The sequence below is a fragment of the Plectropomus leopardus genome, chromosome 19, assembly GCF_026936395.1.
Source record: "Plectropomus leopardus strain MGB_pleo_1.0 chromosome 19, ASM2693639v1, whole genome shotgun sequence".
NCBI lineage: Eukaryota > Metazoa > Chordata > Actinopteri > Perciformes > Serranidae > Plectropomus > Plectropomus leopardus.
Window position 1 is genome coordinate 25,208,161 of NC_142194.1, and position 18,536 is coordinate 25,226,696.

The 18,536-nt window shown below is 38.3% G+C and overlaps 2 protein-coding genes across 5 annotated transcripts in view; both read left to right on the forward strand.

The window, feature by feature from the left end:
• The first annotated feature begins 482 nt into the window (after positions 1-482).
• Positions 483-13,086, forward strand: daglb (diacylglycerol lipase, beta). Its single transcript, XM_042508385.2, has 15 exons — positions 483-1,227; positions 1,340-1,491; positions 3,022-3,196; positions 3,289-3,556; positions 4,251-4,373; positions 4,522-4,649; positions 5,844-5,970; positions 6,094-6,177; positions 6,924-7,001; positions 7,101-7,181; positions 8,658-8,785; positions 9,948-10,016; positions 10,444-10,516; positions 10,612-10,865; positions 11,905-13,086. Exons 1-15 carry the CDS (start codon positions 1,133-1,135, stop codon positions 12,098-12,100), a joined length of 2,031 nt encoding a protein of 676 aa, XP_042364319.2. The 5' UTR covers positions 483-1,132; the 3' UTR covers positions 12,101-13,086.
• Positions 13,087-15,305: 2,219 nt separating this feature from the next.
• Positions 15,306-18,536, forward strand: part of spag9b (sperm associated antigen 9b) — a 54,878-nt gene continuing 51,647 nt past the window's right edge. The window contains exon 1 of one of the 4 annotated variants that reach the window (XM_088069584.1): positions 15,306-16,039. In XM_088069584.1, coding sequence (XP_087925710.1) covers positions 15,740-16,039 — 300 coding nt within the window. In that variant the 5' untranslated portion in view covers positions 15,306-15,739. The remainder of the gene's footprint in view (positions 16,040-18,536) is intronic. The other 3 variants (XM_088069582.1, XM_088069581.1, XM_042507570.2) reach the window with 3 other exon arrangements.

Consider the following 18,536-nt stretch of genomic DNA (forward strand, 5'->3'; position numbering starts at 1 on the left):
TTGTCAAGGCTAGGATGTCATCTCCAACTTCTAACTTTCAAATATCAAAGGGTTAGTTTTTAAAATCTAACAACTAATCTATGGTGAAAAAAAAAATCACACTCCAGCCAAACCTCTCTTCTGGTAAATACAGAACAGTCCATTACTCAGCTGACATTACTACAATATTTTTGAGTATTTGTACTTTGAACTCTTGATTTATAGGCTACCAGACACAGAAAACAGGATATTTTGTTCCATTTCAGCTAATGTGCAATGTATTTAACGTTAATAAACAATCAAAAAAAATGAAAAGTAAAAAAAGAGAGCATGTGGAAGCACTCCACTGAAATAGGTGAAATAATCTAGCGAAATTTAGTTCAAAGTAGCATTTTGTGCAAAGTTCACAAAAGTCGTGTATATAACTCATTAACATTTGCCAAGAGGGGCTTTGTGTCCTTAAATATGAAACGGAAGAAAACCCAGACCGGAACTACTGTCCGGTAGTCTCTGTTGCAACATCGTACCACAAGGGAGCGGACACTGCTTGTTGACGTTTTCAAAACAAACCAGCTTTTCACATTTAGCTATCTTGTATGTGACCTGAACTTCTGACATGAACTGGTAACGTAAAACAGCACGCAGATATATTGAATAGTTAAACAATGGTAGTGTTTGCCCTGTGGGATTAGCTTCCACTCTCCAGGAATAGCTTCATAGTATTTTTAGCTAACGTTACATGGCTAATATTAGAAGCTAGTCACGCAAGCTGTTGTTTGCCGCAGTAGAACCATTATTTAAGCTATGTGTTTATAGGTCGTAAAATTGCATATGACATCGGAATTAAAGGTATATAAAAGCCTTTAACTAACATAAAATTGCTTAACGTTAGTTGACACTTGCACACTCATACACAGCCGCTCGTATCTTTACGCTAGCTAGCTTACATCATTACGTATAACTCATTTTGGATATTGAGCAACAAAGGAAAGTTACATTAGCATGTCATAATAGTGGGCACAGCTCGTTGTCAGCCAGTGTGGCTTCAAGTCATGTATGACTTGAGGTGTGCTTTGTTAAAGAGAATCCTGTCCTATAGTGGTGATAAGGTTGGTCACCATCAGTGAGATTTTGGGGCTTGTTTACCTTCAAAATGCCTGGGATCGTGGTGTTTGGACGGCGGTGGGGGATCGCCAGTGACGACCTTGTCTTCCCTGGCATCTTTGAACTGTTCCTCCGGATACTTTGGTATGTACTTTACCTTTATGTGTCTTTGATCCAGTAAATACTTTTGCCACCTGACGTTTAACTACTCAGGCATTATGACAACATTCTCCTCTGCTGTTATCTCATCCTTTAGGTGGATTGGCACCTTGATCTTGTTCACTTCTCACAAGGGTCATTTCGATTGTAACGGGACAGGAGTTCTTCACAGCTATCTGGTTGGACTTTTGGTCGTGTTGGCGCTCATCATCCTGTCACTATGTGCTATCATCTACGTCAGTGCTCAAGGTAAAGATGGGGTGTATCATTCATCCTGCCTTAAAGTCAAGTGAGCATGCAAGACATGAATAGACACGAAGAATCTTTGTAAGGTTGAAATCACAGGATTGCGTCATTTTGCCCTGCAGAAATAGTGTCAAAACACAGGTTATTCTGCAATATGTAATGTAAGGAGATTGCAAGACAAGAGCTGTGTTGCACAATACAATATATAAGAAACTAGTGGGAAACCATGTTAATCAAAGTTTAAAATGTATCTTTTTTATGTGCATACACAAAAGCATGTACACAAGTGCCAATTTTGATCGTGAAAACAGCTATATCTCGCAAATACCATTAAATGGTAATTTCAGCATTTTCCAACTTGGACCCTTTTCTTCCATATTTTAGTGACTAAGTAACTAATGTGAACAACTGCTTTGTTTGACTAGAAACAGCCTTGAAATCCCCATCACCAGACTCAATTAAAAATAAAACCTAATTTAAGTATGCATAGAGCCAAGACATTTTCACATCACATGGGGTGAATTACGGGTTTATTCTAACCAAATCAGAGTTAGTGATTGTTGGAATGTTGGAAAGACGAATTAAGATGGATTTTATGAGTTTCACGTTTCTGTTGATTTTGAATGATGATTGAATTAATTTTTTTTAAATGAGGTCTTGTGGGTTTGATATTAACAATTTTGGGGCTGTTTCAGGTTAATCAAAAATCATCTAACTTTTCAACAAAATGGTCTATGTCTGCATGGATCCTTTCCATAATGTTGTCAGGCACTCAGAAGGATAGTATGAGTCGGTCAGTGTCAACTTTGAATGAAGAGTGTTTTACGATGATAAAATAACTGTTTATGTAAATTGAGGGATGTGGGTTTAATAATATTGATTCTGGGGCTGTTTCGATTAAATGGATCAATCTCTAACAACAAGGTCTGTCTCTGTAGGGATTCTTTCCATAGTTTTTTCAGACACAAACAATAACAATCTGAGCCTGTCAGTGGCAAAAACAAGCACTTTTAGTGGACGTACATTGACAGCGCTCAATTTCACCAAGGACTACATTGCAGCCTGTCCCCCCTTTGCAGTCTTGCTCAGTACTGCAACAATTGAAAAAGTTATTCTGATTAGTCACGTAGATGCAAAAACATGGGAAAACGGTCAAGGTAAAAAAAAGTAAGTAGATTTTTAAAAAAAAAAATGATGATGATTATGATGATGATGATGATGATGATGATGATGATGATGATGATAATAATAATAATAATACATTTTATTTACCTTTTCAAGGTACTCAAAGACACTTAAAAAAAATACCAGTTACCCTTTAACTGTCATAAAGCACAACTGTTCAAAAGGGAGGAGACACCTTTGCTTTAGCTTAAGGCACTCTGATGAAATTTTGATTGGACAAATTCTCACCATTAGTTTCCTCTGTCTCCATTTGCAATATCACAACACAACAGTCTTCCTCTGTATTGCATTTTATTGCACATCCACTTTTTTTAGTCAATTACAAAGAAAATTCTGATTGTTTCTCAGGTACAATCACAAACTCCGGCCCGCGGCGCTCCATCCCTGCGCTGGTGTACCTGCGAGCTCTCCTCTACATCCCTGAGCTGGTGTGGGCCTGTCTCGGAGCTGTCTGGGTGTCTGGTGACAGCAAAGGCTGCGATCCTGCCACGGTGGGTGTTGTCATCGCAGCAGTGATTGCCAGGTAGGTTCGGGTGATGAGCTCATAATATCATCATTTCATGATTCGGCAAAGAGGTGTTCTGATTTAGCATCTATGTTTTTGTTTTCTAACAGCTGGATCATCCTGCTGTTCACTGCGCTGGGCGTTGTGTTTGTGTTTGACCCGCTGGGTAACCCGCGTCCTCCGCCTGCCGTCATGGAGCCACTGGGAGTCAGAGACATGCAGAGCAACGAGGGCACCCAGTTCTTCTCCACAGCTCGCTCCCTGGCTGTCAAGGTTTGGGAGAACAGGCTGCGGCTCCTCTGCTGTTGTCTGCCGCAGGACGAGAGCCACCGAGCGGCGTTCTCCAGCATTGCGCAGCTCTTCAGCGGATTCTTCTCTGTAAGACACATTTTCTCTCTCTCTCTCTCTGTCTGTCATCTGCGCTGACCTTTACATCTGATAGTTACTGTGCAAGCTGCATCTACCCTTTGAAACATGGAAAAATTGGCTCGACTTCTTTCACAAATATTGGAAGAGGACAATGAGCATCTTAGTAAGCGATGACCCAAAAATGAATATTAATTGGTAAAAAAAAATCAAAAAAAGTAGAAGAAAATTAACTTAAAATTAGCAATTAAATTTACCCCCCCCCCCCCTCAAAAAAACAAAACAAAACAGGAAAGTGAAAAAAACCTAACAAAAACAACAAAAGAGGAAATGATCTAAGAAAAAAATGCTGAAAAAAATATATTTCTGTGAAAGATCGTTTAAATATATAATTTTGATCACTAGAAATATATTTTTTTGGACATTTTTCACGAGCTTTTAAAAAAGCTTCTTGCAATTCACATGACATTTCTTGCCAAGTTGTTTTTTAAATGCCTGTGAAAGGCATCTGAACGCAGCACGACTGTGACGTGATGTCGATCCAAGTCAGATATATAACTTTTACAGATTTATATAACTTCAAAAAACAAAAATAAGAAAGATTGAAGCAAATTGTGTAGTGTGAAATGTACAAAATCTTTGTGTGTGTGTGTGTGTGTGTGTGTGTGTGTGTGTGTGTGTGTGTGTGTGTGTGTGTGTGTTACAGGACACAGATCTGGTTCCCAGTGACATAGCAGCTGGTTTGGCTCTGCTGCACCAGGAGCAGGATAAGATGGAGCTCAGCAGAAACCCAGACGTCATAGTGGATCACAGCCCCTCCTCTCCCATCGTAAGTACTGGTCTGTCATTCTCGTGAGTACATTATCACCTCAGAGCTGGCAGGGATATTAATACAGCAGTCTATGACATGAAAGTCTGTAAAATACAATGTTGACTTTTAAAAGACGTTGTTTTTTAATGTCTTTTATTGTTTGAAGGGAGAAGATTTGGAGACAGAGCTGGAGAAAGCAGCTCACTGTATGCAGTTTGCTGCAGCAGCTTACGGCTGGCCATTGTACGTTTACTCCAACCTCTTAACCGCACCCTGCAAACTTACTGGAGACTGGTAAGATGCACTTTTTTGTACATATCTGAGTCTATAAGACCTGCTAGATAAGCCACCAGACCAGCGAGGTTAGCTTAAGACATGCAGACTAAAGGTAGAAATATGCTGCCCCAAAAAGTAGGGATGTACAGATTTTTTTGGCCACACATCGTTATCAGCCGATACTTGCCTTGTGAACTGCAATGTGTATGGATGTGTGTAAGTGTATCGACAAACGGGATGACATTCACAAATGGGGGGATGTTTTTCTGTTGTGTCACATCAGTTTTGTGCAGGCTGAAAAGCAGAGCTCGAGAATAACAGTCTCCCCAGAGGACCGTAGAAAAAGTGTTTGTGATGGACAGATATATCTTCTGCTGGAAGTCCTCTGGATGAAAGGATGTAGTAAACATAATATTGACATGTCATTGGATGCACCCGATTACTCCCATGATAATGCTACATTGTTGTTGTTTTTTGTAATTTTCTTTTTTACTGCTTTTCAACAAATGCTATCATAAGCAGAAACTATAACAGCACCGCAAAAGAAGCAACAGAAAAACACCCCCAATTAAAAAAAAACAAAAAAAACACACAGGTTAAGCAACATTTTCACCAAACATTACTCGTCACCTGTCCCCCCCGCCCATTTATTCACTGTAATATTCATGTAGGGCTCCCACGTCTTCCAAAACAATGCTACATTGTAAACACCACATTTCTGTGGACGCTGGCAGGAGGAGAGCTAGTTGACGTTAGCTGTTAGCAGCCATTTTTCGGAACCAACAGCTAACGGAGGTTGCATTGAGTTATGAGTCATGATAGTGTGTGCAAACTGTAAATATATATATAATTTTAGACAGCAGCTGGCTTTTTATTGAAGAACCTAATCCAGCTTGCCCCGGCAATTTGTCTGAATCTGAGATTTTAGGAAGGTGCACAGATACCACCCCCTTCAACCCTCTTTTGTGACAAACTTTGCACAAATACTAGTCAGACATTTTAGGAGACATAAACATCAGAAAGACATACTTTTGCATTGTGTTGTTAGGGAAAAAGTTTTTTGTTTCTGCTTATAGACTAAAGTGTTTCATGCTTCCAAAGCCAAATATTCTCATGACAGCAGATTATCTGACCTACAGGTTAATTTTAGAGTCAGAGAAAAAAAAAAGATCACAGTTGATTCAAATGAAAGTGTGTATTTGTGTGTATCAGCTGCAGAAGTCGCACAGCAGATTATGACATCGTTGGAGGAGACCACCTCGGCTGTCATTTCGCGTCCATCCTGCAGAGCACCGGGCTGCAGTACAGAGACTTCATCCACGTCAGCTTCCACAACCAGGTAGGAGTTTCATCAGATGCTCTGTCTTCAGAGTTTCCCACAAATTTGGTTTTCTCATGAGGTCAGCACCTGTCTAACTGCCTCAATAATTCAAAGTGCTCATCCATATTCTCTGTACTGCAGATCTATGAGATCCCCTTCTACGTGGCTCTGGATCATAAGAGAGAGGCTATTCTGGTGGCCGTCAGAGGAACTCTGTCACTGAAGGTGAGTCTGGACTTCAACTAATCACTTTTTTGTGAATAGTAGATAATAGAAAAAACATATTCCCTTAAAAAAAACAGTTTGTTCCATGGTTGTGTTTTCATTTGCTGATTTTAATTTGCTCATAGAAACACTTACTGGGTGACCATTGAGGTCTGAAATCTACTTCATACATCTACCCTTCTGAATGTGAAATTTGACACTCAGAACTAGGACTGTGGGCGATATGCAAAAAATCAAATATCACAAATACCTTGATAATGATACTGTGACAATACTGAAGGGTTGGCTATTGGTGCTTACACAAATTATGTACACAGTGAGATTTCTGATAAATAATCATCAGTAATGTGAAAATAATGACTAAGCTGGTGAAGGCAAAAAGTAGAACAGCTAGAACAATCTGGTACGCTCAGAAAATGACATCGCTTAGCTGTAATGCAGCTGTTAAAACCAGGAAAAAACAACACTCACGGTATTAAGTTATACAAAATCTAAGACAATATCAAGTTTCATATCATGATACTGATATATTTAAATCAAACAAATAAAAAGATGTCACAAAAGCCCTCTTCATAGACTTGCTTTTGTGTTTTCATTATTTTTATATTTATTCTGTATTTTTATCTTTTTTTTCATTTAGTCCTCCGAAAAATCTGCATATAGCCTACAGCTTTTGCCTTTGACGTGTGGTCTGATATAAGACCAGTCAGTTTCCCAGTTAATTTGACTGGTTGTCTGTCCTGCAGGACGTCCTGACAGACCTGTCTGCTGAATGTGAGAACCTGCCTATAGAGGGAGTAACTGGAGCCTGCTACGCTCACAAGGTGAATTCACATTTAAACACAGCTCCCTGTTTGAATCAGACGTCTTTAATGCGTGACATGTGTTTGAGTAGAGATTAACGCTGCTTCTGACTCCTGCAGGGAATATGCCAGGCAGCAAATTACATCTACAAGAAGCTGGTCAATGACGGCATCCTCAACCAGGCCTTCTCCATCGCACCGGTAAGAAGTGGAACTGTTAAAAACTGCATTTCAGCCACAGAGGGCTTCATTATATTTCATTTTAATTATATTTCTGCTGGCAAATGTATGACGGCATATTAGGGCTATTTTTATATTTCTATGCTGTGCTTACTGCATGTACTTATCAGATAAAAAGATAGTACAAGTACAATAAAGAACAAATTATTCAAAAACAAGGGAGAAAAACAAATTAAATATTTTAATAACTAAATAAATAAATCACATACACAGCAGGTTTCTAGCAGCAACTCTCTATGAAGCCGCTCCCGCATTAGCTCACACACACACACACACACACACACACACACACACACACACACACACACACACACACACACACACACACACACACACACAGGAGAGATGATATGTACATACTGTGGGTATAAGGTACATTTATGAAAGGGCAAAAAAATGAAAATAAATAATATAAAATCAATATAAAGTAAATAAAGGTTGCAACAAAACTGTTGAAGATTTAAGCAGAAAATTTAAAAGATAAAAACTCTGATATTCTCTGCTATTAGATTTGTAAATTTATGAGAAAATACATAGTGATTTTCTGAGATTATCACAAATTCACGTGACAAAACTCACAAACTGATAGAAAACTTGAATATTCTCTAAGAATGCAGTCATATATTTGTGAGAAAAATGACGAAATTCCCTGAAATTGTCACAAATTTCTGAGAAGAAAAAATTGTATATTTATGATAGAAAAGTTTAATATTCTCTGAGAATGCAGTCATAAATATATGAGAAAAAATGAGTTTTTTTAGGTTTTCATAAATTTATAAGACAAAACTCACAAATTGATGATAGAAAACTTTTATACTAACTTATATATTCTCTGAGAATACAGTCACAAATTTGTCAGAAAAAACATAGAAATTGCCTGAAATGAGTTGCAAATTTATTAGAAAAAAACTGAGATGTTCCCTGAGATTAATGAAACTCACAAATTTACATTAGAAAACTTGTATATTCTCTGATAGAGTTTTTTCTTGTAGGTTTGTGACTTTCAATCTTTTTTTCCTGCAAATTCATGAATTCTTAAACTCCGAGAATAGTCTTTATCTCCGAATTACCAATTTTTCTCGTATTATTACACCCCTCCCCTGGTTCTTTTCTGGGGGTTTTTAACCTACAATTAATTGATCAGTTTATTTGTCACATGAAATCATAAAATATGACCCGTTCAGTATAAAACAATAAATAATAGCCCTGTTATAACTTCTGTCAAATCCTGTGTGGAGGAAATGAGATGAGGTTACAGTAATGATAGAGTTGAAAAACATGACGCAGGTTTGCGGTGCTCCTCTGATCAAAACAAGACGCTTTCTATACAGCACTCCTCCATTAGGAATATCTATTCTCTGTTTTGTATTTTTTACTGTTAAAAAAATGTAGCAGAAGTAATAGCTCATGAATATGGGTGTGTTTCTGTGTTTGTAGGAGTATAAACTGGTGATCACTGGTCACAGTCTGGGCGCTGGCACAGCATCAGTGCTCGCTATCCTCTTGCGCAATTCCTTTCCCACCCTGCAGTGCTACTCATTCTCTCCACCAGGGGGACTCCTGAGGTAAGGAAGATGATACAGGGACTCTGCTGAGTACAAACAGCTGACAGTGGGTTGACTCTGGGCTGCTCCCCTGGTGTCATTTCAAATGTAAAATTCTACAAAGTCACAATGCATAGTTAAGAAATACATATTTGCTGGAAAGGACTACAGTGACTTCAAGATTTCCTCTGTTCCTAGAAATGTGTTATCAAGATGTATAATAATAATAATAAAAAAAAGTGTGCTTTATGATGTTACAGTTCTGATTTATAGTGATAGTTTGCATTTGTTGAAGTGGGCTGTATGGAGTTTATCCATTGTCAGTTTGTTGCATATAGTAGACGTTAGTCGGCACGCCACCAGTTTGGAGAAGCAGACTGGACTCCGAAACAAAAGCTAAGAAATGAATTGCTTTTGATGGGACCAGAATTTTTTTTAACCACCTAAAACAGGTTGCACCTAAAAAAAAATCAATATGAATTTAAGTGTATGCTATACTGAGAGTATTTTGGTTTCAACAGGAAAACCATTAACAGCTTCAGGTTACCATCCATGTTCTTGCCTGAGGCACCAGACTCCATTGAGGAAAACAGTAATTTTATCTCACTGAACACAGAGAGCTGCTGGTCTACTGTTACTTCAATCAGTTAGTTTGTTTGTGTCATTGTGTGATTTTTGTGAATCTGAGCTGACTCTATTTACGCCAAAGTCACACAATAGCACAAACAAACTAACTGATCGAGCAGCGCTGGACCACCTGCGTCTGTGTCGAGCGATATTAAATCACTGTTTTCATCAGTGGAGTCTGGCTTGAAAGAGAGCAATTTAACGGCCTCATTTTCCTTTTGGAAATCACTGTCTGACATTAAGGTAAAGCAGTGAAATACTCTCAGCGTAGCACATAATTAAATTTCTGTTGTTTTTTTTAGGTGGCTAAAATCTGTTTTGTTGCTGACCCATCACAACAGCAGATTTCTTAGCTTCCATGTCGGACTTCAGTCTTCTCCAAACTTAAGCATGCCAATTAATATCTGCGGTATGTAATACATGGACTATGGATAAGTAATCTACACAACTCAACTTAAAAAAAAAACTAAACTAACCCTTTAAAATATGTAGTGTTCACAAAATGCATGCCGAGTATTCTTACAATGTTATTTTTCTGTATTTTCTCAATATGCAGTAAAGCCTTAGCTGATTACTCCAAGGACTTTGTGATCTCAGTTGTGCTGGGAAAGGATCTGGTTCCCAGGTAAGATTGATGGCTTTTTTTACATGATAGACTTCATAGCCTTTAGAATATATTGTTTAGTCAAAGTCATAATTCATAAATTATAAATAATGTAAACTGAAATTGGGGAGATCCGTTTAACAGTTTGGTTTTATTGTGACATATTTCCTGTGAATCACCAAAGGTAAATCCATGTTTGTGTGATAGCAGCGCTGCAGACTCTGGTCTTTGAAAGCCCAGTATGAATGTGCTGTGGTGCACAGGCTATTATAGGCTACTGCGTGATGATGGAGACTCTATATTTGGCCCTGCCCTGTTATTACAGGCACTGAGAGGCAGAAAATGAGAGCAACTCACGCGCTCCTTTTTCCTCTGTTTTCTTTTTAAGTTGTGCTTTTCCTTTGCAGTATTGCCTATTTCTTTTCATAAATGTTCCTTTTTTCCCCAGATTGAGCATTCCCAATATGGAGGATCTGAAGAGAAGGATTCTTAAAATAGTCTCAAACTGCAATAAGCCCAAGGTAGGAGCCATTTAAAGCACTGACACTGGCGCCAGGCGTCAGCCACCTAATGTCACTGTCCGTGTGTTCAAATATGTTCTGTCTGTGTTTTTTAGTACCGCATCCTGCTGCAGGGGCTTTGGTACGAGCTGTTCGGGGGAGACCCGGACGACTTCCCGACTGAGATGGACAACAGGAGGGAGGAGGAGCTTAGCCAGCCGCTGTTGGGGGAGGAGTCACTGATCATTCGCCACTCATCATCCTATCAGAGCCTGGCGTCAGATGATTCACCTGCTCACACTGCTACCCACTTACCCCTGTTTCTACCCGGGCGCATTCTGCATATCACAGAAGACGGGCCCACACGGAGGTTTGTGCACACATATGTTTAATCTCTGAAGTCCCTTCATAACTACGGAAGCCCATAGGCAATATACTAAGAAACTTTTTCAAAATAAGTTGGTGTCTCAAAATAAGGAATTATATCTCAAACTAACTCAGTATCTCAAAATAATAATCGACTTTCTCAAAACAATGAGAAAGCCTTTTAAAATAAAGACTAAGTATCTCAAAATAATGACAAATGTTATGAAAATAATAAATAAGTTTAAAAAAAATTTAAAACGCTTAAAATAATAACTTATTATCTCAATGAGAAACTTTTTTTTAAAAAACTGGTATCTCAAAGTATTGAAATCATATCTCAAAATAATGAGAAACTTAAACTTAAACTAAGAAACATTCTCAAAATGAAGAGTTGGTATCTAAATTAATGATTACCTTTCTCAAAATAATAAAAAATACTTTACAAAATAGCAAGCTAGTGTCTTAAAATAGTATCTCAAAATAATGAAAACTTTTTTCAATGAGTTAATATCTCAAAATAATGAGTTGGTGTCTTTAAATAACAATAAATGTTTCAAAATAGGCATCTCAAAACAATGAGAAACTTTTTAAAAATAATGAGCTGGTATCTCAAAATAAGTTAGTATTTCAAAATAAGAAACATTTCCAAAACAATGAGTTAGTATTGCGACATGATGATTCAGTATCTTAAAATAATGAGAAACTTTAGAAATAATAAATTAGTGTCTCAAAATAACAAGAAACGTTTCAAAATAATGAGTTTTACGTGGGAACAAAAGTTTTTGATCTGCGTTTGATCATACAGAGCAACCAGCCATCACTCTTTTTTTCTAATTGATATCTCAAAAATAATGAGTCTGTATCTCAAACTAATGAGCTGGTATTTCAAAGTAATGCGTTAGTGTTGGATGCTGGCAGTCACATGGCTGGAAGCCAGATATGTGTCAGTGTTGGTTTTAACAAGACATCAAACTCTTTGAAATTAGAATCGTGCGTTGGTTTAGCCATCTAATTTCTTTTTCTCTCTCTTTTTTCCCCCTTAGATCCTGTTTTTCCCAGGTGCGGTACCGCGCAGACTGGTCCAATGAAATGGCCTTCAGGAGTATTCTGATCAGTCCCAGGATGCTCACAGATCACATGCCCGACATTTTGCTCAAAGCGCTCAACAGCCTGACTCGCGACAAGCCCTACTCCCTCTGCCCGTCGTCTTTAAACACCAGCCAGCACGACACGATCTGAAACGTGTCATAAAGAGACTCCTTGTGTATGTGCTCCCGGACTCTGCAGTATTTTAAGCCCACTTCTGAATGTTTATTTTTCTCCCCACCTGATCCAAGTTCAAATACTCCACGCTCTTTATTTGCATCGTATTTGCAGGGCCTTATCCTAAAGCCCTTTTCGTGTGAGGACACTTCGCTGGATTGTAATAGGGATGGAATACATGAAACCATAACCAGTTGTGATCTCTATTGAATGATCATGTTGGGACACTTATTTTTTTTTAAATGCACCTTTAATTATTTAATTCAAGTCATGATTTTATTTCGACTCTCTTGAGTTACTCCATGAGCAATTTAAATGCTATGATCTTTGAATGTGCGTTGTGTACAATATTCAACAGTGCTGCAGTTTTACTGTGTTCTACATTTAATGTTTGTGTGAGTGCTGTGTGCCTGGTTAGAGCCACCCCCCCCACCCCACCCCCCCGCCTCGGTCACTGAAAGTGGCAGATGCTGTCTTCCTTATCTGTGGGGTCGACTGAGGAGCAGTCTGATCCAGGATGTGAGGATATAGGAGTACCTTTTACCTCCAGATGTGCGCTGAAGCATTTTGTCTCTATTGTGTAGTAACTGTAATTAGTCTGTCTTGTGTTTAAATGTCTTGAAACATCAGGGTGATCAGTGCCTATGCATTACGGCAAAAATAAGTCGACTGAATTGCTTTACGGAATAAGAGTGATAAGTGCAGTGTGTTTACACTAAGTTCTGCATTTTCTACAGTGCAGTTTGAATAGTGCACGGTGTTCTCCAAAAGAAGAGCTGAAAAGATTGTACTTGTACATTGCGTGGGAATGTGTTTACTTGCCATTGATATTACATCTTTTTTTTCAGGTAATATATATGATGTTAAAGTTTGAAATGACTGATGCCTGCATAACTGTCTGTTTCACATTCCCAAAAGACTGCATTGGACTCCTTGATGCAAATAAAAGCTTGTGAAGCACACTCTCAGAGTTATGTTTTCGGGTTGTCTGTCTGTACATCCATACATCTTTCTGTATGTACATTCCATTCTTGTGAGCGCAATATCCCAACAACGCATTGAGAGGATCATTTTCAAATTTGGCGCAAACATACGCTTTGTGATAGCCTCTGCACCAGGGATAGCTGTCGGCTAAGGTGTTATTCTTTCGGGTCGTCTGTATGTTTTTACATCTATTTGTACGTACATTCCATTCTTGTGAACTGGATATCTCAAGAATGCATTGAGGGATTTTTTTTTCCAAATTTGTCACAAATATCCACTTGGATTTAATGATACAGTGATTCAATTTTGGTGATCATGACTTTGTTTCATTCTTGTGAATGTGATATCTGAAGAACACCCCGAGGTTGTTTTTTTTTTTTTTTTCAAATTTGGCACCAATGTCCACTTGGACTCATCTCGGTGGTCAATGGTGAAGGTTACTGTGACCTTGCATTTGTCTCATTCTTGTGAACACAATATCTCAAGAATGCCTTGAGGAAATTTCTACAAATTAGGCACAAACATCCACTTTAACTCAGTGATGAACTGCTTAGATTTTGGTAGGCAAAGTTCAAGGTCACTGTTACTTCATCTGTCTCATTCTTGTAAACTTGATATCTCAAGAACAGCTTGAGGTTCTTTTTTTTCTAATTTGGCACCAACGTCCACTCAAACTCAACCATGAGGTGAGGTCACTGTGACTTTGTCTTTATCATTCTTGTGAATGCATTATGGGTCAAGAACACCGAGAGGTGCATTTCTTTCAAATTTTGCACAAACATCCACTTGGACTAAAGAATGAAATGATTAGATTTTGGTGGTCCAAGGTCACTGTGAGATAGTATACGTCTCATTTACATGAACGCAATATCTCAAGAAGACCTTGATGCAATTTCTTAAAATTTAGGGGGGGATATATATGCTAAGCATCCAAGCATCCACAGACCTGGATGTAAACTACTGTGGCTGTAAATGTAGCTTCTAATAGGAGGAATACCAGCAGTTCCAAAACTCAGCAACCTGTTGAGCTGAATGCAAGTTAACAACATTTAGAGGAAACATTTTATAAGGCTAAAAAATGGGATTCATCTTTTGCCTAAAGCCACATGAGTCAATGGGAGGGGGTGTAAATAATTATGAAATGACTCCAATGAATAGATCACTAAGGATTAGCTACAGTTTTTACTCCCTATCCTTCATCAGCCCTGTTTAGCATGTGACGTCAGTGCGACGTCCCGTCACAACACATGATATCTTCAGGTGCTCCTCGGAAACCCCTGCTCCTAAAAGCTCGGACATAGTGAATCCCAGCGCGCATATTGTGTGCAACATCAAAGTTTGCTCAGCAACATTTTTCGTCTTTTAGCTTTGAGATCAAACGGCGGGTCTACATGACTATTTTGTCTGTCATTTTAGGTGCATTTATGTAATTTTTCTTAACTCTTTGAAACCTTGATCAACATTAGTTTTTTTTTGTGCAGTCTTTTTATGCCTTTCACGAGCATTTTAACATTTGAAACGTGAGCAAATTTGTTTGATTTCTCTCAGAGACATTGCAAACAAAGTAGTCAGTAACTTGAATAAAAATGTGAAAGCTGACAAGGAAATTTGCTTTTACAAAAGGCAATCGGTAGAAACATATCAAATAACTAGGGAAAACTATCAACACATTTATAATTGTTCTAATTATGTATTCAAAATTAGGTTACAGACAAGAATATCATTATTTATATTTTTTAATTTATTTTATTGCTCTTTTCAGGTAATTTCCAGTATATGTTCTTTCGCACTTGTTTTCCCTTTTTGTGCTAATTTCAGGTGATTTCTTGTTGCTTTTCTTTTTTTTTTTAAGTCTGCTAAGTTTTGTGTCAAGGTCTCCTTGTTTGTCATTAAAGGTACATTTAATTACTTTGCGTGGTGACTGAATGTGACAAAAAGGAATAAAAAAAAATATTAGTTCAACTAACATCACTCTCAGCAAAGTAAACTATGTCAATAAATAAACTGGATTACTTGTACTCAGTTGTTGGGTTTGTTCTCCGCCCCTTAAACGTCACATAAAAGCAACTATATCTGAGCAACAGTACATGTATAATTATTCTTCGCTGTTCATTTTTGGTGTTTATTGACACTCATTCGCTTTATTTTAGCATTTTGATATTTTCAAAACATTGTAGTACACTCGCTATTTCCGTGTGCACAGAATTACACATATTCTGTTAACTTTTTAGACATTTAAAACTACAACCCGAAGTCTTTTTTCACTTGTTTACCACTTTGCTTTGACGCTTAACTGCGTTCAAATCCATATTTCCGACAGCCCCTGAAGGCAGCAGCAGGAGCTCATCTGTTGGACAGGGAAACTAATCAGGAGCCAAGTAAAGACTTTTCAGCACTGCTAGCTTCAGTGCTAGCAAGACTTTAAAGTCAGCCGTCCAGACGACTAACGAGTACAGACGTTGTTTATGAAGTGCAGTGTCTCTTGTGTACTGTACACAACACTCGAGCTATGTTTTAGAAACGCGGTTTTGTTGCGCTAAAAGTAGCAAGGCGGACAGCCTCTGGCCAGCTGGAGCTTGCGGCTAGCTCTTAAACGTTAGCTGGGAAAGAAGTGCAAGCGGAGGCAAGAAAATGGAGCTGGACGACGTAGTCCTGTATCAGGACGACTCCGGCAACTCTGCCATGATGTCCGAGCGGGTCTCAGGTCTGGCTAGCTCGATATACCGCGAGTTTGAACGGCTAATCGAAAGATACGACGAGGACGTAGTGAAGGAGCTGATGCCGCTGGTCGTCGCCGTGCTGGAGAACTTGGACTCGGTGTTCGCTGTCAACCAGGAGCACGAAGTGGAGCTGGAGCTGCTGAAGGAGGACAACGAGCAACTGGTCACCCAGTATGAACGAGAGAAAGCTCTGAGGAAACACACAGAGGAGGTGGGTTTCATCACATAACTGCCAAACTAATTTATAACCCGGATTATAGATTACAGCCTCGTATTATATACTTTCGGTATGAAAAGATTAAACGCCGATCCCAATACGGAAATCTGGCAATTCACTGTTGCGGGGTTTATCAGTTACATATTATATCTCATTAATCCCAAGTAAGTACTTTTGTATGAAATATATAACCCATTCTTTGATTCGGCATATTCAAAAAACCCCAAAAGTCCATATTTTGAAGGATAATTACTTTATAACATGGTTGTTGATACGCGCACCGCCCATTATCGAGCATTTCGGCGGAGAAAAAAATGAAGGAAAAGCAACTTAAATCTTGTTTAGAACAAACAATCACAGCACGATGCGTTTCATTTGAATGATGACTTTCTTGGGTTTCAGGTAGAGGTTAGAAAGACCGCCCTTTACCGGAGCCAGGTCTGACAGTTTGCCTGAGCGCCAAATATCACATCTGAAGCACATACTGTACTCTGGCTGCAAGTTTATGCCTCTAGGGAAACAAGCCACATTTTGTGGGACCCATTGTTGCAGTCAGTGCACACCACTAGTTTAGCTTGTAAATATTCATCTTCAGTCCAATCGGTGATTTGTTTTTCAGGTTGTTGCTTTTGGCCACCTCTCCATACAAAGTTGACCCTCGGTGATCATTTTTAGCTTCATGACTAATGGGAGCCTCACTTCCCTCTTATGTGATTCAACCCAAATGACACACCTATCACCATACTCTTCATTACTTGACTACTACAGTGCAGTCTGTGCTTGCACGGTGACACATTTACAGTTGTGATGCTGCTTCACTTGCACACTGGTTCACTATTGATAGCTGATTGTGTGTTTACTTTGTTATTAGGTCAGTCCCAGTTTAGCTCTGCTGCACTGTATAGAAATGTGTTAACGGGAATGGTTACTATTCTACAGGAGCTATTCAGTATTATATCTAAAATGCATATAGACTGAATCTGTGTTAAACCCATGGTTGCAACAGGTGCACTAATGCTATGAAATGTGCAGTTTAAGTTAGGGGTCGACAGATTACCGGCCTAGCCAATTATCTGCCAGTTATCTGTATTGGCGTTTAATTTATTGATCGCTGATTAAAAAAAATAAGTAATTAAAAAGTGCAAAGAAAGTGTCAGCATGGGAGGAAATCTTACTTTGTAAAATTATTTTTTAAAATTCATTTTTATTTAAATCATCACTTTATAAAAATAGAAGTTGCTGGGAACTTGCTGTATATGATGTTGAAAGTTTCAATTTCAACATTTGCTAAAGGCATTTAAACTAATTTTTGTGTTGGAGTTTGTTATATTCCAAATATTGACAGAGAGATTTTTATTTTTATTGTAAATGCAAAACGTTTTCAAATATGGGTTTTTGGTCTCATTAACTACCAGTAATCAGTACCTGAATCGGCCCTGAAAAACAACATCAGTCGACCCTTAGTATTGATATTAATATTAATGATATTAATAATTTATATAATAAAAAATTGATACCTGGCCTCCCTACAACGATACAATATTGCCACAAAAAAAGTCGCAATTTTATGTTGCATCAATTTTCCCTCCTATTGAAGTCAAGAAATCTATAGCTTTAAGTAACAAAAAAAGCAAACCAAATGAAAAAAAAACCCCTGAAATTCAAAAAGCTGGCAATAACAGTTTAAACCTAAAAGAGAGCGTGAACTGTAATACTGTCTGAAAAAGCTGAAACAGGTCATAAAGTTGCTGCTGATGTTGCACGTGTTATGTCTTATGTCATGCAGAAGGACCATGACTGCATTGTTTGTTCTTGAAAGCTTGTGATCAGTAAGACTTTATGAGACCAACACCCAACGTAAAATCTAAACTAATTGTTTCCAGGGAATAAAAACCTAAACTGCACCCTAAAAACTAAACTGAGGTTAAGATCCAAGATTTCAAAATAAATCTGCATAAAAATCTATAATCAATTTTTGCCCTGTTATCCTTTTAATCAAAACAGTTTGTGCCGTAATATGTGGTAACAGATATATTACTGCAAAGCTTTTGGTATCAGTATTCTCCCCCTTAAAGGGATGCTTTGGATCTTTTGAAATGGGCCCATATGAGATACTTTTCAGCTGCTTATACACAGAGATCGCTCAATAGGGCCGCAACCAAGTCCCTCCTTTATACCGCCCCTGCATTTTTACACAGAACCAAACCACGGCGGCGTCATCCCGCTCCAGCGTGCAGTTATACACTGCATCAAAGCATCCCACAGTCAAAAGAGGCATGACGGATGTGACAGAAGATTTGCGCAAAACTTTGTCGATATTTTCAAAATGTTAAAAGATTGCGAGATGACTGTGTGACTGTGTCATGCGAGTGTAAAAACTTTTTTTTTTGCGATAAATGGAAGTGTTTTAGAAACTGGCGTATTTTATATTTTTAATTTCAGTTTGAGGTTTCATAGAAACCTGCCTAGTGTTGACCTCTAGTGTGACATA

Bases quoted from the DNA above. Each gene is read 5' to 3' on its own strand.
- daglb (XM_042508385.2), top strand. From the start codon at position 1,133: ATGCCTGGGATCGTGGTGTTTGGACGGCGGTGGGGGATCGCCAGTGAC. The intron at 1,228-1,339 runs GTATGTACTTTA...CTCATCCTTTAG, and splicing joins CTGTTCCTCCGGATACTTTG to GTGGATTGGCACCTTGATCT. The intron at 6,178-6,923 runs GTGAGTCTGGAC...TCTGTCCTGCAG, and splicing joins GAGGAACTCTGTCACTGAAG to GACGTCCTGACAGACCTGTC.